The sequence below is a fragment of the Oncorhynchus keta genome, chromosome 10 (assembly GCF_023373465.1).
Source record: "Oncorhynchus keta strain PuntledgeMale-10-30-2019 chromosome 10, Oket_V2, whole genome shotgun sequence".
Taxonomy (NCBI): Eukaryota; Metazoa; Chordata; class Actinopteri; order Salmoniformes; family Salmonidae; genus Oncorhynchus; species Oncorhynchus keta.
The window spans coordinates 32,293,193-32,319,837 of NC_068430.1; the positions used below are offsets into that span (position 1 = coordinate 32,293,193).

The 26,645-nt window shown below is 45.4% G+C and overlaps 1 protein-coding gene across 1 annotated transcript in view; it reads right to left on the reverse strand.

The window, feature by feature from the left end:
* The window catches only part of LOC127931912 (translation initiation factor IF-2-like), a 46,315-nt gene extending 28,040 nt beyond the window's left edge, over window positions 1-18,275 (reverse strand). Inside the window, exons 1-2 of the mRNA XM_052526050.1 lie at window positions 18,087-18,275; window positions 10,456-10,471 (exon numbers count right to left, since the gene is read on the reverse strand). Coding sequence (XP_052382010.1) covers window positions 10,456-10,471; window positions 18,087-18,275 — 205 coding nt within the window. The remainder of the gene's footprint in view (window positions 1-10,455; window positions 10,472-18,086) is intronic.
* Window positions 18,276-26,645: the final 8,370 nt, after the last annotated feature.

Sequence of the window (26,645 nt, forward strand, 5' to 3'; positions counted from 1 at the left end):
GAGCTGGGAAGCGGAGGTTGAGCGGGGGGAAGCGGAGGTTGAGCAGGGAAGCGGAGGTTGAGGGGGAAGCGGAGGTTGAGGGGGATGAGGGGGGAAGCGGAGATTGAGGGGGAAGCGGAGGTTGAGGGGGATGAGGGGGAAGCGAAGATTGAGGGGGAAGCGGAGGTTGAGGGGGAAGTGGAGGTTGAGGGGGAAGTGGAGGTTGAGGGGGAAGCGGAGGTTGAGGGGAAAGCGGAGGTTGAGCGGGGAAGCGGAGGTTGAGGGGGTTGAGTAGGGAAGCGGAGGTTGAGGGGGATGAGGGGGAAGCGGAGATTGAGGGGGAAGCGGAGGTTGAGGGGGAAGCGGAGATTGAGCGGGATGAGGGGGAAGCGGAGATTGAGCGGGGAAGCGGAGGTTGAGCGGGGAAGCGGAGGTTGAGGGCGGAAACGGAGGTTGAGCGGGGATGAGCGGAGGAGGTTGAGAAGCAGGTTGAGGGGGAAGCGGAGGTTGAGCGATGGGAAGCAGAGGTTGAGGGGAGAAGCGGAGGTTGATGGGGATGAGGGGAAGCGGAGGTTGAGGGGTGTCGAGGGGGAAGCGGAGATTGAGGTGGGAAGCGGAGTTTGAAGGGGGAAGCGGAGGTTGAGCGGGGAAGCGGAGGTTGAGGGGGAAGCGGAGGTTGAGCAGGGAACCGGAGTTTGAGCGGGGAAGCGGAGGTTGAGGAGGTTGAGTAGGGAAGCGGAGGTTGAGGGGGGAAGCGGGGGTTGAGGGGGGATGAGGGGGAAGCGGAGATTGAGGGGAGAAGCGGAGGTTGAGGGGGGATGAGGGGGGAAGCGGAGATTGAGCAGGGAAGCGGAGGTTGAGCGGGGAAGCGGAGGTTGAGCGGGAAGCGGAGGTTGAGCGGGGAAGCGGAGGTTGAGGGGGGAAGCGGAGGTTGAGGGGGAAGCGGAGGTTGAGGGGGATGAGGGGGAAGCGGAGATTGAGGGGGAAGCGGAGGTTGAGGGGGATGAGGGGGAAGCGAAGATTGAGGGGGAAGCGGAGGTTGAGGGGGAAGTGGAGGTTGAGGGGGGAAGTGGAGGTTGAGGGGGAAGCGGAGGTTGAGGGGGAAAGCGGAGGTTGAGCGGGGAAGCGGAGGTTGAGGGGGTTGAGTAGGGAAGCGGAGGTTGAGGGGGGATGAGGGGGGAAGCGGAGATTGAGGGGGGAAGCGGAGGTTGAGGGGGGAAGCGGAGATTGAGCGGGATGAGGGGGGAAGCGGAGATTGAGCGGGGAAGCAGAGGTTGAGCGGGGAAGCGGAGGTTGAGGGCGGAAACGGAGGTTGAGCGGGGAAGCGGAGGTTGAGCGGGGAAGCGGAGGTTGAGCGGGGAAGCAGAGGTTGAGGGGAGAAGCGGAGGTTGATGGGGATGAGGGGGAAGCGGAGGTTGAGGGGGGAAGCGGAGGTTGAGGGGGGATGAGGGGGGAAGCGGAGGTTGAGGGGTGTCGAGGGGGAAGCGGAGATTGAGGTGGGAAGCGGAGTTTGAAGGGGGAAGTGGAGGTTGAGCGGGGAAGCGGAGGTTGAGGGGGGAAACGGAGGTTGAGCAGGGAACCGGAGTTTGAGCGGGGAAGCGGAGGTTGAGGAGGTTGAGTAGGGAAGCGGAGGTTGAGGGGGGAAGCGGGGGTTGAGGGGGGATGAGGGGGGAAGCGGAGATTGAGGGGAGAAGCGGAGGTTGAGGGGGGATGAGGGGGGAAGCGGAGATTGAGCAGGGAAGCGGAGGTTGAGCGGGGAAGCCGAGGTTGAGGGGGAAGCGGAGGTTGAGGGGGGAAGCGGGGGGAAGCGGAGATTGAGGGGGAAGCGGAGGTTGAGGTGGAAGCAGAGTTTGAAGGGGGAACGGAGGTTGAGCGGGGAAGCGGAGGTTGAGGGGGTTGAGTAGGGAAGCGGATGTTGAGGGGGGAAGCGGGGGTTGAGGGGGGAAGCGGAGGTTGAGGGGGATGAGGGGGGAAGCGGAGATTGAGCAGGGAAGCGGAGGTTGAGCGGGGAAGCGGAGTTTGAGGGGGGATGAGGGGGGAAGTGGAGATTGAGCAGGGAAGCGGAGGTTGAGCGGGGAAGCGGAGGTTGAGGGGGGAAGTGGAGGTTGAGGGGGTGATGAGGGGGGAAGCGGAGATGAAGGGGGAAGCGGAGGTTATGGGGGAAGCGGAGGTTGAGGGGGTTGAGTAGGGAAGCGGAGATTGAGGGGGGAAGCGGAGGTTGAGGGGGATGAGGGGGGAAGCGGAGATTGAGCAGGGAAGCGGAGGTTGAGCGGGGAAGCGGAGGTTGAGGGGGAAGCGGAGTTTGAGTGGGGATGAGGGGGAAGCAGAGATTGAGCAGAGAAGCGGAGGTTGAGCGGGAAGCGGAGGTTGAGGGGGAAGTGGAGGTTGAGGGGGATGAGGTGGGAAGCGGAGATGAAGGGTGAACCGGAGGTTGAGGGGGGAAGCGGGGGTTGAGGGGGAAGCGGAGGTTGAGCAGGGAAGCGGAGGTTGAGCGGGGAAGCGGAGGTTGAGGGGGAAGCGGAGGTTGATGGGGATGAGGGGGAAGCGGAGGTTGAGGGGAGAAGCGGAGGTTGAGGGGGGATGAGGGGGGGCGGAGGTTGAGGGGGAAGCGGAGGTTGAGGGGTGATGAGGGGGAAGCAGAGATTGAGGGGGAAGCGGAGTTTGAAGGAGGAAGCGGAGGTTGAGCGGGGAAGCGGAGGTTGAGCGGGAAGCGGAGGTTGAGGGGGAAGCGGAGGTTGAGCGGGGAAGCGGAGATTGAGCGGGGAAGCGGAGGTTGAGGAGGTTGAGTAGGGAAGCGGAGGTTGAGGGGGAAGCGGGGGGTTGAGGGGGATGAGGGGGAAGCGGAGATTGAGGTGGGAAGCGGAGGTTGAGGGGGATGAGGGGGAAGCGGAGGTTTAGCGGGAAGCGGAGGTTGAGGGGGGAAGTGGAGGTTGAGGGGGGAAGCGGAGGTTGCAGGGGGATGAGGGGGGAAGCGGAGATGAAGGGGGAAGCGGAGGTTGAGGGGGAAGCGGAGGTTGAGGGGAGAGCGGAGGTTGTGGGGGAAGCGGAGATTGAGCGGGAAGCACGGAGCAGAGGTTGAGGGGGAAGCGAGAGGGGTGAGCGGGGAAGGAGAGAGGTGAGCGGGGAATGAGAGGGGTGAGCGGGGAAGGAGAGGGGTGAGCCGGGAAGGAAAGGGGTGAGCCGGGAAGGAGAGAGGTGAGCCGGGAAGGAGAGGGGTGAGCGGGGAAGGAGAGGGGTGAGCAGGGAAGGAGAGGGGTGAGCGGGGAAGGAGAGGGGTGAGCCGGGAAGGAGAGGGGTGAGCCGGGAAGGAGAGGGGTGAGCCGGGAAGGAGAGGGGTGAGCGGGGAAGGAGAGGGGTGAGCCGGAAAAGGAGAGGGGTGAGCGGAAAGGAGGAGAGGTGAATGAGGAAGGTAAGAAAGCATAGAGAAAGAGAGTGTGGTAGGGATGGGAGGAAGGGAAAGGAGAAGGTATAGAGAGTCGGCGAAGGTGCTGTATTCCAAGCTCGTGTTGATTCTTCCCAGATAGGCTTTACATGGTTAGATGAGGCTCTATGTGCAGTATGTCTTTTGTTTCTTGTATGCGTGTTTTTCCTTGGTATTAGTGTGTGTGCGTGTTCCCTTTGGGCATAGCCGCGGGAAGTAGGGGTGCTGAAAAATAGAAATAAATCAAACATAACATAGTAATGGACCTTTACTAGTATTGGTGGACCGTTATAGACGTCTGTAACGCAGGCCTAAAACAATTTCAGCATCTCTGTTTTGGCAAGAAAGGTAGTTATATAATTAAGAACAGTATCTAGCAGGATTCCATAGTTGTAATTGTAAGTTGTTGCTGTTGCCCTGTCCATTTCTCTGTGATTGTCATTCTAATAGAATCCAGAAAGAAGAAAACCCTGTCCTCAAACATTTACATCAAAATAATAATAATAATAATAATATAATATATGCCATTTAGCAGACGCTTTTATCCAAAGCGACTTACAGTCATGTGTGCATACATTCTACGTATGGGTGGTCCCGGGAATCGAACCCACTACCCTGGCGTTACAAGCGCCATGCTCTACCAACTCTATCAAAAGGTGCAAGGTTATGGGCAAAGACACAAAACATACACATCAAATTAATTCATTTGTCTTGATCAAATAACATGGAAAACAACGACTTGTGTGCAGTATTAATTTACCATCCTTACAAACCACGTAATGTAAATATGCACTACTGTATTTATTGTACATAGGCTGGTCCTCTACAGTTGAAGTCGGAAGTTTACATACACTTAGGGTGGTCATTAAAATTCGGTTTTCAACCACTCCACAAATTTCTTGTTAACAAACTATAGTTTTGGCAAGTCGGTTAGGAAACTACTTTGTGCATGACACAAGTAATTTTTTCAACAATTGTTCACATACAGATTAATTCACTGTATCACCAAAGTTGTACATACATTAAGTTGACTGTGCCTTTAAACAGCTTGGAAAAGTCCATAAAATGATGTCACTGTTTTTGAAGCTTCTGATAGGCTAATTGACATAATTTGAGTCAGTTGGAGGTGTACCTGTGGATGTATTTCAAGGCCTACCTTCAAACTCAGTGCCTCTTTGCTTGACATAATAGGGAAGTCAGCCAAGACCTCAGAAAACAAATTGTAGACCTCCACAAGTCTGGTTCATCCTTGGGAGCAATTTCCAAATGCCTGAAGGTACCACGTTCATCTGTACAAACAATAGTTTGCAATTATGAACACCATGGGACCACGCAGCCGTCATACCGCTCAGGAAGGAGACGTGTTCTGTCTCCAAGAGATTAATGGACTTTGGTGTGAAAAGTGCAAGTCAATCCCAAAACAACAGCAAAGGACCTTGTGAGGAAGCTGGAGGAAACAGGTACAAAGTATCTATATCCACAGTAAAACGAGTCCTATATCGACATAACGTGAAAGGCCGCTCAGCAAGGAAGAAGCCACTGCTGCAAACCAGCCATAAAAAAGCCAGACTACGGTTTGCAACTGCACATGGAGAATTTTTAAAAGATTTTTTAAAATAAATTTCCTCTGGTCTGATGAAACAAAAATAGAACTGTTTGGCCATAATGACCACCATTATGTTTGGTGGGAAAAGGGGGAGGCTTGCAAGCTTAAGGCTTAAAATGCTTAAAATGGCTTAAGGATGACAAAGTCAAGGTATTGGAGTGGCCGTCAAAAAGCCCTGACCTCAATCCTATAGATAATTTGTGGGCAGAACTGTAAAAGTGTGTGCGGGCAAGGAGGCCTACAAACCTGACTCGGTTACACCAGCTTTGTCAGGAGGAATGGGCCAAAATTCACCCAACTTATTGTGGGAAGCTTGTGGAAGGCTACCTGAAATGTTTGACGCAAGTTAAACAATTTAAAGCAATGCTACCAAATACTAATTGAGTGTATGTAACCTTCTGACCCACTGGGAATGTGATGAAGGAAATAAAAGCTGAAATAAATCATTCTCTCCACTATTATTCTGACATTTCACATTCTTAAAATAAAGTGGTGATCCTAACTAACCTAAAACAGGGAATTTTTACTGGGATTAAATGTCAGGAATTGTGAAAAACTGAGTTTAAATGTATTTGGCTAAGGTGTATGTAAACTTCTGACTTCAACTGTAATTATGAAAGTCAAGTTACAAATGCTGGTAAAAACTCAAATACGTTGCTTAAATATTTATCACAAAAGTAGTGCACCTGGCCTTTACTAGTCCTGTATTAGCAGACCAAAATAGACAATGTGGGGAGGGAAAAAAACTGCATTTTTTTCTGCAGCACCCCCACCCCCAAACTACTTCCCGCGGCTATGCCTTTGGGTGTGTGTTCCCTTGGTGTGTGTGTGTCAGGCTGATGCTAAGGTGAGGTGATGGGTCAGTCTATATCACACAGGGACCGCCCTCCCCCAGCCTCCCTCCAATTCCCCCCACCCCCCTCCCCTCCAAGCGCTGTTAAGGTCATGTTGTCCCTGTGGCATTAACATCATCCCCAAATGCCACTGACCGCCAACGCAAGGAAAACAGCCAGGTTGTTACCGTGGAGACAAGCTAAACCAAACGTCAGTATGTCTAATATCCAGTGCATCAGGTGTGACTGGGCTGGTTAACACCGGAGAGACACAAACATCCATTTGGATGACAAACATTGGATAGATGAGTTGGGCAGTAATAGCACTGGAGAATATAGGTTCCCTTAATTGGAAACTGAGGTAGAGCACACACAGACACAGATACAAAATAAGATTGTACCCCCATATACTCACTCATACACACAAACATACACAGTAGGCGACCAGGGAACACAAAGCAGAAAGACTCTCTCTCTCTCTCTCTCTCTCTCTCTCTCTCTCTCTCTCTCTCTCTCTCTCACACACACACAGTTAACAGGTAGTTAGAGTGGAAATTCCTCTTGCTGCTTTCAGAGTGGTATTGTTCAGACGAAGGCTTTGGAGGAGCAGGTATGAGTCTTCTACTTGACACATACAGTACACAGAGGAAAACACAAGCATATGGAAAACACAAGCATATGGAAAACACAAGCATATGGAAAACACAAGCATATGGAAAACACAAGCATATGGAAAACACAAGCATATGGAAAACACAAGCATATGCACATACTCTCCTTCTCTCTTTCCAGCCTCAAATATTTTTGAGCTAATTGGGCTTTCAGCTCCAGGTGTGCACTCTGTGCTGATCAGTGTTGGGGGTAATGCGTCACAAAAGTATTGCACTGCGTAATAAGATTACTTATTATGAGTAACTAGTAATGTACCCCATTACTTTTTTAAAACTGGGTAAAATAATTATAGTTACTTTCGGAATAATATTTCTACCGGGCGAGTGTTTCCATGATCCGATCTTGACTTCCTCATTTTGTTCTGCTGTCCGTAAATATGTATAAAGGGGGCACCTGTGATCTTTGCCATTGATCATTTATGTGATAGCAGAGCCAATAGAGGGCTTCACGGTCTAGTGGCAGGTGTGCCCAATCTACATCTCTATGCAGCGGTATATACAGAACTGGCGGCTGGAGAGAAAGATTTTGAAAAGGAAGGAAATCTGTACAGATGTTTAGCTTAAAATATATTAGGCTAACTAAGCCCAGATGAAAGCACAGCACTTGTTTACTAGCACAGGAAAGTATACTGCCACAGATGACAGGATAAACTAATGATACCTGTGTTAAGTAGCCTTTGGTAGAGCACGCTCCCTCCGACATAAAAAAAAACAGTGAGGGTGTCACGCCCTGACTGTGAAGAGCCTTTTAATGTCTCTATTTGGTTTGGTCAGGGTGTGATTTGGGGTGGTCACTCTATGTTGTGTTTTCTATGATTTTGTGTTTCTATGTTTTGGCCGGGTATCGTTCTCAATCAGGGACAGCTGTCTATCATTGTCTCTGATTGGGAACCATACTTAGGTAGCCCTTTTCCCTCCTTTCTTTGTGGGAAATTGTCTTTAATTGTTGGCACTATAGCCTTAAGCTTCACGGTTGGTTTTTGGATTGTTTATCGTTTTTGTTGGTGTCATATACATTTACATTTACATTTAAGTCATTTAGCAGACGCTCTTATCCAGAGTGACTTACAAATTGGTGCATTCACCTTATGACATCCAGTGGAACAGCCACTTTACAATAGTGCATCTAAATCTTTTAAGGGGGGTGAGAAGGATTACTTTATCCTATCCTAGGTATTCCTTAAAGAGGTGGGGTTTCAGGTGTATATAAATAAAATAAATATGTACACTCACCACGCTGCCCCTTGGTCCAGTTCTTTCGACAGCCGTGACAGAGGGTTTGAGATTTTTTTTCATGAAAGTAACTCAAAGTAATATAACACATTACTTTCCATGCAAAATAATATTGTTAAAGAAAGTGTTACCTTTGCGATATGTAACAAGTAATATGTAATAGATTTCAAGTAACTTATTCCAACACTGGTGCTAATACATTGTGGCAGCCTCTCCTCTCCTCGCTAACACTGACACGCTGCTGGTTAGTGGCTAATTAAGATGCATGAGTCACCTCTCTTCTTCTGCTCCTCTCCTCTACTCCTCTTCTCACCCTCTTATCAACTCTCATCCTTCCCCCTCTCTTCTACTGTCTTCCTTAGTCTCATTTCTCCGCTTTCCTCTCCTCCTACACTCCTAGGAAAAAAAGGTGCTATCTAGAAACTAAAAGGGTTCTTTGGTGTCCCCATAGGAGAACCCTTTGAAGAACCCTTTTTGGTTCCAAGTAGAACCTTTTTGGTTCCAGGTAGAACCATTTTTGGTTCCATGTAGAACCTTTTCCATTGAGGGTTGTACATGGAACCCAAAATGGTTCTACCTGGAACCAAAAAGGGTTCTCCTATGGGGACAGCTGAAGAACCTTTTTTCTAAGAGCGTATAGCCCATTCCCTCCTGTCCTCACTAGTCTGTTTCATGCTACACATGAATGGTGCTGTCTAGGGTGTAATTGGCACAAGTGAATGGTTTTGCAGCCAGGAAAAGCATCTAATTCAGGGATGACACACACGAGAGCTCAATCGTATCCACGCCACACAGAAACATTTCAGAGTAGGCAAGCACTTTGAGTTACACCATCCAGGTTCCACGCTGTTAGTATAACACACACACAATGTTTCATAATTGAACATTATGAAACATTGAAGATATCAGGCCTGGTCTTCATAGCAGATTTTGAAAAGGCGCTTGATAAAGTACAACTAGAATTTATATATAAATGCCTTGATTACTTTAATTTAGTTGAATCTATTTTACAATGGGTTAAAGTTATGTACAGCAACCCCAGATGTAAAATAGTAAATAATGGTTACTTCTCAGAAAGTACTGAGATTTAAGAGGAAAAAACAAGGCTGTCTGTTGTCTCCATATCTATTTATAATGGCCATTGAAATGCTAGCTATTAAAATTAAATCCAACAAGAACATCAAGGGGTTAGAAATCCATGGGATAAAAACTAAAGTGTCAATGTATGCCGGTGACTCAAGTTTTTTCTTAAGGCTGCAATCTGGATCACTGCACAGTCTCATTGAAGATCTTTATCACTTTTCTAGCTTATCTGGATTAAAACCTAGTTATGACAAGTGCACAATATTACATATTGGCTCATTTAAAAATAGTGTTTACACTACCTTGTAGTTTACCAATATAATGGACAGATGTTGAAGAATACATACTTGGTATTCACATCTCAATAAATATAAATGATCTTACCACAATTCATTTCAATAGAAAGTTAGCAAAAATAGATACGATTCTGCAACCATGGAGAGGTAAATACTTGTCTATTTATGGAAAATGACATTGATTAACTCTTTGGTCCTATCACAGTTTACTTACTTACTAATGGCACTGCCTACTCCAGATCACTAGTTTTTTAAGTCAAATGAGGAAGTACAGTTCCCGCTCAGCCCAGTCAAAACTGTTCGCTGCTCTGGCCCCGCAATGGTGGAACAAACTCCCTCACGACGCCAGGACAGCGGAGTCAATCACCACCTTCCAGAGACACCTGAAACCCCACCTCTTTAAGGAATACCTAGGATAGGATAAAGTAATCCTTCTCACCACCCCCCCCCTTAAAAGATTTAGATGCACTATTGTAAAGTGGCTGTTCCACTGGATGTCATAAGGTGAATGCACCAATTTGTAAGTCGCTCTGGATAAGAGCGTCTGCTAAATGACTTAAATGTAAATTTAAATGAGCAAAAAATATATAATTTTATTTGGAATGCTAAGCCAGACAAAATTTAAAGCTGCCTATTTATATAATGACTATACGTTTGGGAAGCTAAAATGATTAAATATTAAAGCTTTAAACCTCTCACGAAAAGCTTCAATGATACATAAGTTATACTTAAACCTAAAATGGTTCTCCAGTAGATTATTAAGAAAGGCTCGTCCTTTGTTCAAAAATTGCCTTTTTGCCTTTATACAGATGACAACTTCTCATTTCAGACTAATTGAAAATGACATTTTGTTTAAAATACTGCCCTTTCTTAAACTATTTCAGATTTATCCTCCAGAAAAGATAGAACAGTTATTACAACAAATGTTGTTTAAACTCAAATATAGTCATTCATTTTTTTTTTCAATTTATCGAAAAAATGCAACAGAATCAAAAAATGTGTATGTAAAATGTGTATGCAAAATGTATGTATATGTAGCAAAAAGGCTGTAAAAAAAACGAAAAGATATTTGTCCTCCAAGGGGAAGGGTTAATATATGTATATATTTTAAAATAAAAAACAAGCACGTGTGCAAGCACACACACACACAAACAAGTGACAGAGAGAATTATGATTGTATGAGGTCAGTTGGGTGTGGGAGTGTAGAGTGGACAGAATTAGGCTATCGTCATCACACTTCAAAGCCCCACACATTTTCAAACCTGTTAGGTTCTGAACAAACAGAGTAAAAACTCACGGACAACTGGAAAAAGCTCAAACCAAGTTTATTCACCCACTGGGTCAAACAGCTGAAAAAGACAAAGACATGTTTACACAAGCACATATATTTATACCCTCCTACTAGCTGGTGCCAACTCCTTGCACATCTAGACAGCCAATACATCTCTGTTGCTGGTCTGGAACTTAATTTGTTCTTCTCACTGGTGTAGTCTCATGCTAGAATCTTCGTTGGCATGGAATTATATGTGTGTTCCTTCTCACTTCATCTTATCTGACCTCGGTCCGAATTCCTCGCTCCTCCCTGATCCACGAATGTCATACCTTAACAGTGGCTGAAACCAGACTGTTGCCTTTTGCCTCCCTCTTTAGGAGACATTTAATACTAACATGTTTTTACAGAATGTAAACTTTCTGCACTCCCACTTGTCTCACTCAGGAACATTCCATACACCTAGTTATTATCCACCCTCCATTGACCGCAGCTTTTAAACTTGTACAGTAATCAATAAGTTCTAGTATGGTAACATGAATAAATATATTTCAAGCTAGAACCCAACAGTCCCTCCTTTTTGAACAGTAACTCCATACTGTACAACATTATATGAACTTTGAAATTACTTATAAATGAACAGAAAAGTAAACATGATCAATTTTCTCAGTTGATTTGTGTTTACACCTCCAAGGCCTCTGACCTCTAATCACACTAAATGGGATTCTTCTTCCCCTTCCTGATAATGACATTTCATCTGGAGCTTTTGACTTTCTCTTCCTCCTTCAGCATCCTAAGAGAGTGATATAAAAAAAACTTGAAAATAAAAATAAAACACAAGATATGATAATTATTAGTAATGCGTTAAGCTATGGATAAACATAAATGGCAAAAACCAATCAATACTTTATACCTTAGGGATACTGTTCTGCTGGGGTCTACAAAAATGAAGACTATACACTTCCTCATGCTTGTACCCTTTCTCCTCAGTCTGCAGGTTTTACAAGAGGTTAGTTCAATAGTTCACAATCTGTAGTATTAACTCTATCATTGTCACGGTTTTCATGTGGTGAAGGAGAGTCGGACCAAACTGCAGCGTGTATATTGCGATCCATGTTTAATCACACAATGTAACACGAATCCAAAACACAAACTCTACAAAACAATAAACGTAGTGAAAACCGAAACAGCCTTAACTGGTGCAAACTAACACAGACTAAGGACATCAAGACACTCAGGACAATCACCCACAATACAACCAAAGAATATGGCTGCCTAAATATGGTTCCCAATCAGAGACGACGATAAACACCTGCCTCTGATTGAGAACCACTTCAGACAGCCATAGACTCTCCTAGAACACCCCACTAAGCTACAATCCCACTAAGCTACACACCACATACAAAAACCCATGTCACACGCTGGCCTGACCAAATACATAAAGAAAAACACAAAATACTTCGACCAGGGCGTGACAGAACCCCCCCCCTAAGGTGCGGACTCACGAACGCACCTCAAATCAATAGGGAGGGTCCGGGTGGGCGTCTGTCCATGGTGGCGGCTCCGGCGCGGGACGTGGACCCCACTCAGTAACTGTCTTAGTCCCCTCTCCTTGCGTCCCTAGATAGTCCACACTCGCCGCCAACCATGGCCTAGTATTCCTCACCCAGAACCCCACTAGACTGAGGGGAAGCTCGGGACTGAGGGGAAGGTCGGGACTGAGGGGAAGGTCGGGACTGAGGGGAAGGTCGGGACTGAGGGGAAGGTCGGGACTGAGGGGAAGCTCGGGAGTGAAAGGAAGCTCAGGAGTGAAAGGAAGCTCAGGAGTGAAAGGAAGCTCAGGAGTGAAAGGAATCTCAGGAGTGAAAGGAAGCTCAGGAGTGAAAGGAAGCTCAGGACAGAGGGGCTCTGGCGCCTCTGGGCTGAGGGGCTCTGGCGCCTCTGGGCCGAGGGGCTCTGGCGCCTCTGGGCCGAGGGGCTCTGGCGCCTCTGGGCCGAGGGGCTCTGGCGCCTCTGGGCCGAGGGGCTCTGGCGCCTCTGGGCCGAGGGGCTCTGGCGCCTCTGGGCCAAGGGGCTCTGGCGCCGGACAGGCGGGAGACTCCGGCAGCGGCGCCGGACAGGCGGGAGACTCCGGCAGCGGCGCCGGACAGGCGGGAGACTCCGGCAGCGGCGCCGGACAGGCGGGAGAGCAGGCGCCGGACAGGCGGGAGACTCCGGCAGCGGCGCGACAGGCGAGACAGCGGCACCGGACAGGCGGGAGACTCCGGCAGCGGCGCCGGACAGGCGGGAGACTCCGGCAGCACAGGAGAGACGAGGCGCACTATAGGCCTGATGCGTGGTGCTGGCACTGGTGGTACTGGGCCGAGGATACGCACATGAAGCCTGGTGCGGGGAGCTGCTGCCGGAGGGCTGGGGTGTGGAGGTGGTACTGGATAGACCGGACCGTGCAAGCGCACTGGAGCTCTTGAGCACCGAGCCTGCCCAACCTTACCTGGTTGAATACTCTCGGTCGCCCTGCCAGTGCGGCGAGGTGGAATAGCCCGTACTGGGCTATGTAGGCGAACCGGAGACACCGAGCGCAAGGCTGGTGCCATGTAAGCCGGCCCAAGGAGACGCACTGGGGACCAGATGCGTAGAGCCGGCTTAATGGCATTTGGCTCGACGCTCAATCTAGCCCGGCCGATACGCGGAGCTGGAATATACCGCACCGGGCTATGCACCCGCACTGGGGACACCATGCGCACCACTGCATAACACGGTGCCTGCCCAGTCTCTCTAGCCCCGGTAAGCACAGGGAGTTTGCGCAGGTCTCCTACCTGGCGTTGCCATACTCCCTGTAAGCCCCCCCCCCCAATACATTTTTGGGGCTGATTCCCGGGCTTCCATCCGCGCCGTCGTGCTTGCTTCGCCAAACTCATTCTCCTGTAACCTTCCGCGCACTGCTCCATCGAATCCCAGGCGGGCTCCGGCACTCTCCCTGGGTCGACCGCCCACCTGTCTATCTCCTCCCAAGAAGTATAGTCCATACTGTACTCCTCTTTGGGCTGCTCCTGTTTCCTCTTCTCCTGCTGCACCTTTGGGCGGCTACACTCCCCTGGTTTAGCCCAGGGTCCTCTCCCGTCAAGGATTTCCTCCCATGTCCAGAAATCCTTAATACGCAGCTCCTCTTTGGGCTGCTCCTGCCTGTTGACACGCTGCTTGGTCCGTTTACGGTGGGTGATTCTGTCACGGTTTTCATGTGGTGAAGGAGAGTCGGACCAAACTGCAGCGTGTATATTGCGATCCATGTTTAATCACACAATGTAACACGAATCCAAAACACAAACTCTACAAAACAATAAACGTAGTGAAAACCGAAACAGCCTTAACTGGTGCAAACTAACACAGACTAAGGACATCAAGACTCTCAGGACAATCACCCACAATACAACCAAAGAATATGGCTGCCTAAATATGGTTCCCAATCAGAGACGACGATAAACACCTGCCTCTGATTGAGAACCACTTCAGACAGCCATAGACTCTCCTAGAACACCCCACTAAGCTACAATCCCACTAAGCTACACACCACATACAAAAACCCATGTCACACCCTGGCCTGACCAAATACATAGAGAAAAACACAAAATACTTCGACCAGGGCGTGACAATCATATGCCACCTATCTCAGTCTTATGGAAACATACTGTCTCAGAGACAGGCCCCCTATGTAGTTTGCCGCCAGCCACAAATGCTTTTGCATATACATCATTCTGTCTAACCCATAACATTTTAATCACTACTGCTAGGCCACTTATATAGTTATAAACATACTAAAACATGTTCAAGTCAATTAGTCAGTTTCCAACAAACCTTAATACAAAATTTCACCCCCACCCCATCCTGTCACACAATATCGTCTTCACCAACACGCCCACACACACACACACACACACACACACACACACACACACACACACACACACACACACACACACACACACACACACACACACACACACACACACACACACACACACACACACACACACACACACACACACACACACACACACACACACACACACACACACACACACACACACACACACACACACACTAACGTAGGCACACAAACACAGTGCATTGATAAGTTCCCTTTCTGCTCCACACAAAAAGTCATCACATTATGTCCACTTTGTCTGTGTCATAGCCTGGGTGAGGGGCTTGGGTGGGCAAGCCCATTGCACACACCAGCACATACAGTACACACACAATGTGGGCATAGAGGAATGTATCACCCCATGTCCCTGCTCTGTTTCCTCTTCCACTCTTACTCTGCAGTATCTTCTCTCGTAGTTTTCTGAACACGTCACATACCTTCTTCTTTATCTGGCGACATTTACCTCATTTCTCTGTGTTCATGAAGACAGAAAGGCAGGCAACCACTGATAAATGCACAACAGGTCAGGGGTTGGAAACAGAAAATGGGAAAATAACTAAATATGCTGCCTAGATGAAAACAACAACAGCTTGCCTGCTCCACAGCAAGCTGCTCCATCCGTATGGATTGGTGAGGTCATTTAATGTCGATCAGAGGTTTAAAAAGGAACAGAAAGGAATGATATTAACCCATACTTTTTTTGGGTTCGAACCGTTCATAACTTTATTTTGCATCGTCGGAACTGTGGAACGAGAAAAAATAATGGTTCTGTTCAGAAAAATCATCTTGGTTCCAACGCCTGCAACAGATAGCTCAGCACGTCTCCATCTCTATCTCACTCGCACATGCCTCCTCCCCGTTAGGGTTATTCCTGCACCTGTGTGGATTTGTCTCTTTATCGTTGTTCCTGTATAAGGGAATAGGAATGAGCACGGAACAGTCTGTCCTTATCGCTCCCTCTGTCCATTCTAATCAATTCAATTCAACTGCATTCAGTTCAAATCTGTTCTAAAAACCTTTATCGGTATAAAAAGTAAGGGAACTTATAGTACATCGCCAAACAAATTATGGCATTAACAACAACAACAACAAACAATATCATTACAGTTAACAATAGCAATAATAATCATATGAAAAAGAGTAGTCACCAAATACAAGATAAAGTATACATATTCACAAGACAGTACACGCAATCTCTTTTTGTGTTGCTCTCGTTCTCCTCTTTCAGATATCCAGACAGCACAGACAGTTCAGATTAGAGTTGTATTACTATTATCACACACTGGCATCTTGTCCTTACAGGCCATCGTACAAACCAGACATGATTACGCCATAAATACATGAGCATAAAACCTAATGGGCAATGACATTTCAGTTTTCCACTGAATACAGGAGTTCAATATAAGTCTGATTGCATTGTACTGTAGAAATAAGCAGTATCATGCAGTTCTGTTTGGGAGGTACACTGTGCTGTCCCACAGTTAACTGTGTTGATATGAACACAAGCCCAATAAATGCATGATATGAACCAGGGAAGGCTAACTCCAGTCCTCGGGGCCTGACTGGTGTCACACTTTTGCGCCAGCCACAGCTGACTCCAATAATCAGCTTTCATCAGGTGTGTTAGCTATAGGGCTGGGGAAAAGTGTGAAACCAATCAGACCCCTGAGGACTGGAGTTGCCCAACCATGAATTCTGTATTTATTTACAATAACATAACCATGCTATGCCACTTGATATTAACATAAATTCACTTCTGTTAATATTTTAACAAAATAATTGAGAGGTGATCCCTGTATATGCAATTTTATCATCAAAATCAATCAACCAATCAATTACACATATAAAACGTGGTGAGTGATGAGTTACTAGTGCAGATTCCCTCTGCTTGTGTCATCATACTGTTCCATAAAGAGTGATATAAAATGAGGAATAGCTCCACTTGGCTGGTAGGTATCATGGGCAGGCTGTGGAGGGTAATGAGTTTTTGATGACCTTGTTTTAGACAGGAGTCTGGGGAGGAAGAGAGAGGGGTGTGAAGGTGTGTCTCAGAGCTCTTCTCCTTTTCTCTAGTTTGTACCATGGAAGTATATCCAGCCTTGGGCTGTGCCTGTGAGATTACTGTCTGGAACAGATACTTCCTGTCCAGGGATGTGTCCACACTGCCCTACAAAGCCAAAATACAGTAACTATGAATTTGGTCTAAAATCTTAGACCTTTGTTGTAATGATCGGGTTTATGTATGGGATAAACGCCGACATTTTGTACGTTAACTTTGAATTTAAAATTTTTTTTTTTACCCTTTATTCAACTAGGCAGGTCAGTTAAAGAACAAATTCTTATTTTCAATGACAGCCTAGGAACAGTGGGTTAACTGCCTTGTTCAGGGAAAGAACAACAGATTTGTACCTTGTCAGCTCGGGGATTCGAACTTCAAACCTTTTGATTATTAGTCCAACGCTCTAACCACTAGGCTACCCTGCCCCCCCAATAGTAGATGACACAGCGGGACGAGACGGAGCCGAGTCCCTTTGCGTAGTACATTTTTCCAGCGGAGGTGTTTATCCTGCTTATACCTCAGTTGTCAAAGTAAACAATTTGAAAGCACACATTTACCTTTCAAAATGTTATCTTTTAAGTCGATATTTTAATTTTTATAAGCGAATTCAAACTCTTTTGGTTGCGAGAGTTTGATAATAGTTTGATAATTACGGATGCGACCCAATCGTTCTTTATGTTCCATGGCTACGTCTTATCCTTTGCTTGCTGCTAGTTAGCCAACTAGTTATGGCTACAGAGTCTCAACCACTGCAGCCAGAATATCAGTTTACTGCATTACGTTTGTATAAGATGTTTATCCCACTTAAACCACAATTGCCAAAGAAAACAATACTAAGCACATATTTACCGGTAGAAATAAAATAATTTAGTTGACATTTTAATTTTAATGAGCAAATTCATACTTTCTCATCTTTTGGTTGCTATAGACACGACCTAGTCGCTCATTCGATTAGTTATAACGTTATATACATGGGCGCAACCCCTGTTATCTGTTGAAATTAATTTGGATACATCCATAACAATGAGCTGATAATGCCCGATTTTGCCTGGCATAGCTAGAAAAGTTTGCCTTCTCGTCAGGACACTTGTCAACACGCACTGTTAATTACGAGAACATCCTATTGCATATCAAACACCAGGCTAGAAGCTAGCTAAATATATAGTTTGTTGCTAGCAAACCATGTTCATCACTCTCAATATTAGATCATCAGATGCTCCAACAAAATATGTTTCTGCAAAAACAAATCAATGCATGCCAGCTAGCTAGTTACATAAATTCCGTGTTGGACATTGTATGCAATTTCAGTTTGTATTCAAGTATTCAACAATGCTGTGGTATAATAGCTGATTAATGTGCTATTTATTTTCCTGACACAAGAACAAGCCAGTTGATCAGAATATACCATGCAGTATCAGAAATTGCTGTCTGTCTGGACAGAAAAATACTAAGTCAGATTTCACTGTAAAACAATTACGTAGTTACTGCGCTTTGCCTTCTACTGCATAGTTGTCCCACAAATTACAACATAAATCAGTACAATTGAACATTGTTCGTTCATAGATCACGTCACAGGTGTTTTCAATATAAACAATTTGACAATATAATCTTAATTTGTAATACATACAGAAACTAGGCAATGATGCTCTACTCAATGATCATACTTCCAAGTATACCATTTTAAGTGTAAAACTGATCTTCCATGTTTCTTGCCACCATGTCTTCTATCTCCTCCAGCAGCTCCAGGACATCATCTCTGCCAAGGTTTTTGAAGACATGATAACTGTTCTCACACTTCTCAACCATCCGCTGAAGGGCCTCCACTTCCCACTCAATGTACTGCTCAATGGTTGCATCTCCCAGCCACTCTCCATTAGTGAACAGCACTATAGTGTTGTTCATTCCAGAAGGTCTTGCCAAGAAGTTACATGTGCTCCTCTACTGCCATTCTTTCTTCCTCAGTGAACGTATAGTCCATCTTTAGGACCAGGAAGAAAACATGGTTTGCTGGGAACACAGTGACACACACACACTATTCCCTGTTTATCCAACTCTTGCACAGGAGCTTTCTTCAGAAATTCCCTCCACCAGGCTGGTGTGTCGACCACAGTGACCTGTCTCCCCGCCACTCTTCTATGTCTCTTTACACACTGAACAGGCAATGGTGGGAATGGATCACACCTTGTGCCAAAGATGGTGTCTCCTTCTGAAGTCTTCCCAGCTTCTCTGTACAACAGTAGCACAAACTTGAACTCTAAGAGTTGTTTGGAATCACATAAAGAGAGAACAACATAATGGTATATTTAATATATGATCATATGAAGATAATACTGTATTTGCCACAAAGCCTGCTTTAGCATGGACAGAGGCATTGAGGGCTTCCACCATTTAGGTTGGGATTCATTTCAAGGCACATTATAGCGCAGTGCACTGTAATACTTTACATACACCAAAAATACAACGTTTCTATATTGTTTTATATTGGTATATATAAATATTGTTTTGAATATCCATGTATACAAAACTAAGGTAGTACACAAGGAATTTCTCAGTGCATAGAACACATTCTATGTTCACCTGTGGTCCTGCCACATTAGATGTCAGTGAGTACAAGTATCTGAGGTTGATTATTCATGTATTTTAAAATGTTTATACTGTGTCTCAACCCTCCTGCTGTGTTCTGGTCAAATTGGACCGATTTACACGTTTCCTCTCTGAAAAATTTAGTTAATTTAATCTGATTGTCATAAGGTTCCATTACTTTGTCCACACAGGGCATCTGAACACACAAAATGCATTTTGATCATTTGCATTACATTTTGGGTGTTTTTTTAAACTTTTATACACCTCTGGTGTTCCCAGTCAAAAATGGCCGGTCATTAGAAATGAATGGGTGAAATCAAATCAACTGTTATTTGTCACATGCGCTGAATAGTGTAGACTTTACCGTGAAATGTTCCTTACAAGCCCTTAACCAACAGTGCAGTTCAAAAAGAAGAAATATTTACCAAGTAGACTGAAATAAAAAGTAATAATAAAAAGTAACACAATAAGAATAACGATAACCAGGGGGCCCTGGTACCCAGGCACTGGTACCCAGGCAGTGTGGAGGTTATATACAGGGGGCCCTGGTACCCAGGCAGTGTGGAGGCTATATACAGGGCGCCGCGGTACCGAGGCAGTGTGGAGGCTATATACAGGGGGCCCTGGTACCCAGGCAGTGTGGAGGCTATATAAAGGGGGCCCTGGTACCCAGGCAGTGTGGAGGCTATATACAGGGGGCCCTGGTACCCAGGCAGTGTGGAGGCTATATACAGGGGGCCGCGGTACAGAGGCAGTGTGGAGGCTATATACAGGGGGCCCCGGTACCGAGGCAGTGTGGTGGCTATATACAGGGGTCCCGGTACAGAGGCAGTGTGGAGGCTATATACAGGGGGCCGCGGTACCGAGGCAGTGTGGAGGCTATATACAGGGGGCCCCGGTACTGAGGCAGTGTGGAGGCTATATACAGGGGGCCGCGATACCGAGGTAGTGTGGTGGCTATATACAGGGGTCCTGGTACCGAGGCAGTGTGGAGGCTATATACAGGTGGCGGTACCGAGACAGAGTGGAGGCTATATACAGGGGGCCCCGGTACCGAGGCAGTGTGGTGGCTATATACAGGGGTCCCGGTACCCAGGCAGTGTGGAGGCTATATACAGGGGTCCCGGTACCGAGGCAGTGTGGAGGCTATATACAGGTGGCGGTACCGAGACAGAGTGGAGGCTATATACAGGGGGCCCCGGTACCGAGGCAGTGTGGTGGCTATATACAGGGGTCCCGGTACCCAGGCAGTGTGGAGGCTATATACAGGGGGCCCCGGTACCGAGGCAGTGTGGAGGCTATATACATGGGGCCCCGGTACCGAGGCAGTGTGGAAGCTATATACAGGGGGCCCTGGTACCCAGGCAGTGTGGAGGCTATATACAAGGGGCCCCGGTACCGAGGCAGTGTGGAAGCTATATACAGGGGGCCCTGGTACCCAGGCAGTGTGGAGGCTATATACAAGGGGCCCCGGTACCGAGGCAGTGTGGAGGCTATATACAGGGGGCCCTGGTACCCAGGCAGTGTGCGGGGGTTCAGGCAGGTTGGGGGGGGGTCAATGTAAATTGTCCGTTGGCGATTTTATGAATTGTTCAGCAGTCTTATGGCTTGGGGCTAGAAGCTGTTGAGGAGCCTTTTGGTGAGACTACAGTACAATTAGTGTATATAATTGAGTTCAAGCACATGCCAATTCATCAGACGGACACACTTCCTCTCCCAGACCCCCACATGCATGTGTGTCTGAGCACACACACACACCTCACTCCCCTTCTTGGCTTCCATGGCAACCCCCACAGAACCTTTACCTAGTAGAATATTTCCACCACGAGTATCACACCTGTTGGCATTCTCACAAACAATCGCAACACTGTTTCAATAATATGTAGAACTTTTCTCGCAGCTCTGGTATATAAAGCTTTTTTGAGGCCTAGCTCACAATTCATTCTGTGGCAACACAATGACCAAACGATATTCTGTATGGGAGGCTCTTGATCATATCTTTGATCATGACACTGGTGAGGAGGAGAGAGGCCAGGAAACTGACAGTGAAGATGCATTAGAGGAGGAAGTGTCAGAAGTTGAAGACAACACAGAATATGATCCAGACCAACAGACAACCGATGTGGAACAACCCAGTGATGAGGAAGAGGGCCCTGCTGAGGTTGTTGTTACATTCCGGTCAAAGAATGGGAATTTGTCCTGGTCTTCATCCCTACCTGAGAGGAGAGGTCAGCTGTCAGCTGGAAATGTTATCAGGATGACCCCAGGGCCAACGGCGATATACCATATCCCGGGTTAATGACATAAAATCCTGCCACTATTTAAACATTTGAAATGGTTTCAAAACAAATGTCCTTGTTAAACTTTGACACAAAGTAGTCTGTGATAAATAGCACAATATGTTTCATCTGGGTATTTGTTATCGTTGAAAACAAGTTGTATGAGCTCAGGTCAATGAGGCCTACAGGCCATAACTAGCAAATAGAAGTTGAAAATGTTTAATTTTCACAAGACCATAAGTTGATAAAAAGATCTAACACAATATTAGATGATAATACATGTATTATTATGGATTTATAATCAGCTATAATGGGGTGCTCATTTTGGACCGGGAACACAGAATGAATTAACATGAAGCGAACACAACAGGAGGGTTAAGTACCTTTCTAACTTTGCAAATTTTGCCCTTGGTGCCGTAATTGCAAAGTGTAAAGCCATGGGTGGCCTACATTTCCAATGTTTCACTAAACTGTTTGATTCATTGGTGCTACGTATCATTACTTATGCTGCAGCAGTATGGGGGCACAGAATTGATTATTGTGTTCATTCTGTTTTTAACCGTGCCTGCAGATTTTATCATGGATTTGATACATTTATGCCAAAGCGATGTGGGCTGGAAAACTATTTTGGCATAACCCATGGCTATGTATTTTATATAATTGACAGAGATTATGCGGCATGCCAAATGAACATTTATGTAAGCTTGTATTTTTATGGGCTAGTGATGTTGCAATTGCAACAATAACAAAAAGTATACCATGTCAGTCTTTCATTTCTGCTCCATTTATATAACTCACCTCACTGACAGTGTTTTCAAGAAATTACCGAAATGTTTTCGAATCAGCGCTTTCAATGAGTGAAGAACTTAAATGGCAACTGATAAACAAACACGAAAGTAACAAACTACACACATACTGCTTATTTGCACATTTTAGATGTGGAGTGGCCCCTCTTGTTACTGAGATTGGTTGATACACAAACACTCCCCTAGATAAACGTTTCTGTTATTTTTTATGCCTACCACAGTGCATTGATTTTAATTTGAGACTTTAATTCGAGACCTTTCAATGACCTGGGGATTTTTCTCTCTTCCTTCACCTTTGTCAGTCTCTGTTTTGCAGCCTTTTCCATTCTGTCTTCTTTACAACTATTCTACCTATTTCAAAATGTTTACCATCTTTGTCTGCCACCATGTTGTCTATTTTCATTACAGAAGCTCTGGGACCCGTTGAAAGTTGAAGACGTGATACCTGTTCCCACATTTCTCAACCAGTCACTGGAGCGCCTCCCCTTCACTCAGAAGTACTCCTCGATGCCTGCCTTTCCCAGACATTCTCCATTGATGAACAGCACTATAGTGTGACTCCAGACGTTATCACTGACAATCTCAATGTGATCCTCCACTGCTCTTCTACGTTCCTCTGTAAATGAGTGGAAAGCCTTTATGACCAGGAGGATTGCATGGGGTCCTGGAGGACACAAAGATGCACTCGCTTTTATCTGCTTTTTAACCAGCACAGAAGTTTTTTCTTCAGGACAGGAATTCCACCAGCCTGGCGTATCAACCACAGTGACCTTCCACCATTCTACTTTCCCTTGTTTCTTCACACACAGTATAGCTCTCTTCAATAAGGAATAGCTCCATTTTAATCTGGCCGGAATGGTGTTCCCTACTGCATTCTTTCCACTAAACCTGCACCCCAGCAGCACAATCTTTATGTGACGGTGAAGAGGACGATCTAAAATGGAGAGGAAAGGAGAGTCAAAAAGAAAATGACATGGATTAGCTGTCTTGTGTCAGGCCTAGTAAATGGATTGATCGACTCCACATCAAAATCAACTTAGCTTTTATTAAAGTAGACTCTGGGATCTGGGTCATTTCAATTCTTGATATTTACCCATTAGGCACTTATCCATTGTCACGCTGGATCAGGCCAACACATTCTAGTGTCAGAGAAGTTTGAAAATCAAAAGATGCAATAAGCAATTCCATTACTTACCATAACGCCTGCAAGTGTGAGGAATATTCAGACAGAAGGCAATGGCATGTTCTTATAGAAGTAATGGCTATTTGAGTCCATTGTGATTCTGTGTGTCTGGCTCTGCACCCCTGCACCCGTCTAGCTTTCTTTTCTGAAAGGCTGGCTGGACTAGCACGAGAGAGTTGAACAGATTCAGCTGCTGACAGTGTGTAAGTGTTGTGCTTTTTCTCCAAGTTGCAAAGCAAGCAGAGCAGCAACTGGCTATTCTTTAGTTGAGCAGCCTGGTCTCATGGACTAAACGTAACATATTAAACATAAATCCGGGAAACTCATTTGGTATGGTTTCATATGACACATGGTCACTTCATGCAAAAACAAAAGCTTTTTAGCAACTTTTCAACTATTTACAACTTCAATTTGTGCATTGCAAATTCAAAAATATTACATTCAAAATGACAGATTCTAATAAAAATTGAAAAATGAGGAAATGCAAATACAATTTCTGATGAAACCACCAGATGGTGATAGGTGTCCCAGCAGGGTTAGAAAGCTAGGGAAGACCAGTCTACAGAGCTCAGGTGATATTAACAATATCAGTGAATGATACAAAGTTCCATCTTGAGTTGATCTTAAAGCTACATTCTGGGGTCTGGGAATAATGGTCAATTCAATTATTGAACCTTTGATTCTATTATTGGAAAATATATTGTATAAATGTACACCAAGATAATTATTTGTCATACCTCATCTTAGAAGTATCAGATGGGGACAGGGGTCTCAGCAGGTTCAGGCAGCCAGTCTGTGACGGAGCTGAGGTGAATTTTTGCAGATAAAACACTTTATTCTCTCTGTGCAGCAAACACTGGACAAGCCAGAGGCTTCACAGATTGAAACTATTTTAAGGCAGTCTGATAAACCTCCAAAGTTGATTTCCAAACAGTATCAAGGGTTGATGGAGGCTAGAGGGCTATAGAGGCTATGGAGGCTATAGCTTGCAGATAGAAGCTATAGATGATGCTGAATGGATACAGATATGTTTGAATGTCCAGTCATGTTCATATCATCTCAGACATCAATAGACGGTTCTATATGCCAGTGAAACTGAATAACATGCACTCAGAAATGTAATGTCTCTGCTGGAGGTGTAAAACACAATGGGGGACATCTTTTTATGTTATGGCCTTGTGAAGAAGGTCGGCTGAATTCCGGCAAAAAGTATGTTGCTTTATATTAACATGTCTACATATTCTCCCTTCTCACTGTTTTTGTTTGCTTGGAAATGTTGATGCTGGAAAATGTGTAACCAAGCATTTATAGCGTCTAAGAAATGCATTGCCATTAATTAGAAGGTTGGTTATCCTCCCACAATGTCACAATGGACGGTAGAAATGTCAAGTTATGTATCACTAGATTTGATCTATTACAAGATTAAGGGTATACTGGGCAACCTTCATAAGGTCTGGATGATTTATATGAAATACAGTAAGATTAGTCTGTACTGAAAACATGCCCATGTCAGAGGAGATATCTATTTAGGCAATTGCTAGCACCCTGGGTGTCTGCTGTCCTGTGGGTTGTCACTCTGGCCTTGGCCTAACACACCCGCAACCAATAATTAATGTTTCAATAAGATCCTAAAGCTGAGTGGGGTGTTTTGGGTTGGGGCGCTACAGGGTGGTGGACCCCTAAGGACAGAATGGGGTGACCCAGCTATATTGTGTGAAGTAAAAAGAGCTCTACAGTACTATTAGGCTTATGAGATGAATTACGTGGACGATGTGCTGTTTCTGTGTGTTAAGTGCAAAACTTTAAAATTGCAACTTCAATGGAAATGTCTATTCTATTATCTATACTTTTATGATTGTACTAGGTTTCCTATGGAAGATACTGTATACACTCCAATAAGTGCTCACATCATCTATACATGCTTTACCAACATGTATAACTGTTAAAGTGGCAGACATATGAACACTTATAAATACATTATCATCATTTATAACTGCTCAAAAGGATACATTATTTTAAAGGAGCAGACCTATTAACATTTATTAATACGTTACCAATATTTATAACTGGCAAAAAATTGCTTAAATTCAACTCTAAATACACAGAACATTATCACATGAGTTAACATTTATAACTTCTGAAAAGACACCTTAAAATGCATTTACATTTTTACATTTTAGTCGACGCTCTTATCCAGAGCGACTTACAGGAGCAATTACACTTAAGTGCCTTGCTCAAAGGCACACTGGCAGGTTTTTCACTAGTTGGCTCTGGGATTCAAACCTCAATTTGCAAATATAAGTCCTCCATCCATATTGGAAATGTAAATGCATCTGTCCAGGGGTGCAAATTTGGTTTTGGAAGTGGGGCGGGACATAATGGTGAATGTACACTAGATAGCGATAAATTGCCGCGTGCCGCTTAGGCCACCCATTGCGACTCGCTTGTGGGCGTGCTGGCAGCATATAGCAGCATGTTCGATTGTGCATCAAGAATTCAGCATATCAAGTTTCAAGTGGTATTTACAGTATGTATTAATTTGTGATGCTATCCTTGATATGATCCTGTTATTGTCACATCTACACATGAACATATGTGTGCCCATGCATCTATCAATCCAATGTTACCTTGATTTGTTATCAGGGATATTATACTTTAGTAATCCACAATGACCTGGTGATGTTAAAGTCTAATAATTACATTGTTCTCCATATTCCTACAGATACCTTGTAACTGGAGATTCCTTCAAAACGATTGCCTACAGTTAACGTGTAGAGCACTGCAAGGTTGGGTGACCAGGGCCATCTGGGACTGCCTCCTGGAGGAATTCAGGTGTGTGAATAACTTCATGAGGATGGACACAAGAGGATCTGTAGCTCACCACCATGCGCCAGAGGAGAAGTCTGCTGTTCTGCAGGATGTTTCAAGGGTGGGGTCTAACCACGCAGCAAGAGAGGCAATCCGTGTGCGGGAGCTCTTCACCTCCTACTTCTTCGAAGAGGGTGCTGTTCCCTGGCAACATCATAGACTATACAATGCACAACCAAAGTCTCTTTTTTAGAGCCATTCACATTGCAATAAGAGTATTCTTCCATTTACTTAGCTATGTCAACTGCAGTTATTCAATTCCCAGTTTCTCTCCCTTTGATTCCTACTTCTCAGGTGAGGGTGCTGTTTAGGTAAGGGTGTGATGTCTGTATAAAAACAAAACAGGCCATTTTAACCTGTTGAGTGTAGGGGGCAGTATTTTGATGTTTGGATGAAAAACGTACCCAAATGAAACTGCCTATTTCTCAGGCCCAGAATGTAGAATATGCATATAATTAGATTAGGATAGAAAATTGTCAAAATATTGTCTGTGAGTATAACAGAACTGATATTCTGTTATACTTCCAAACCGGAAGTGCTGTTTTTCCTGAAA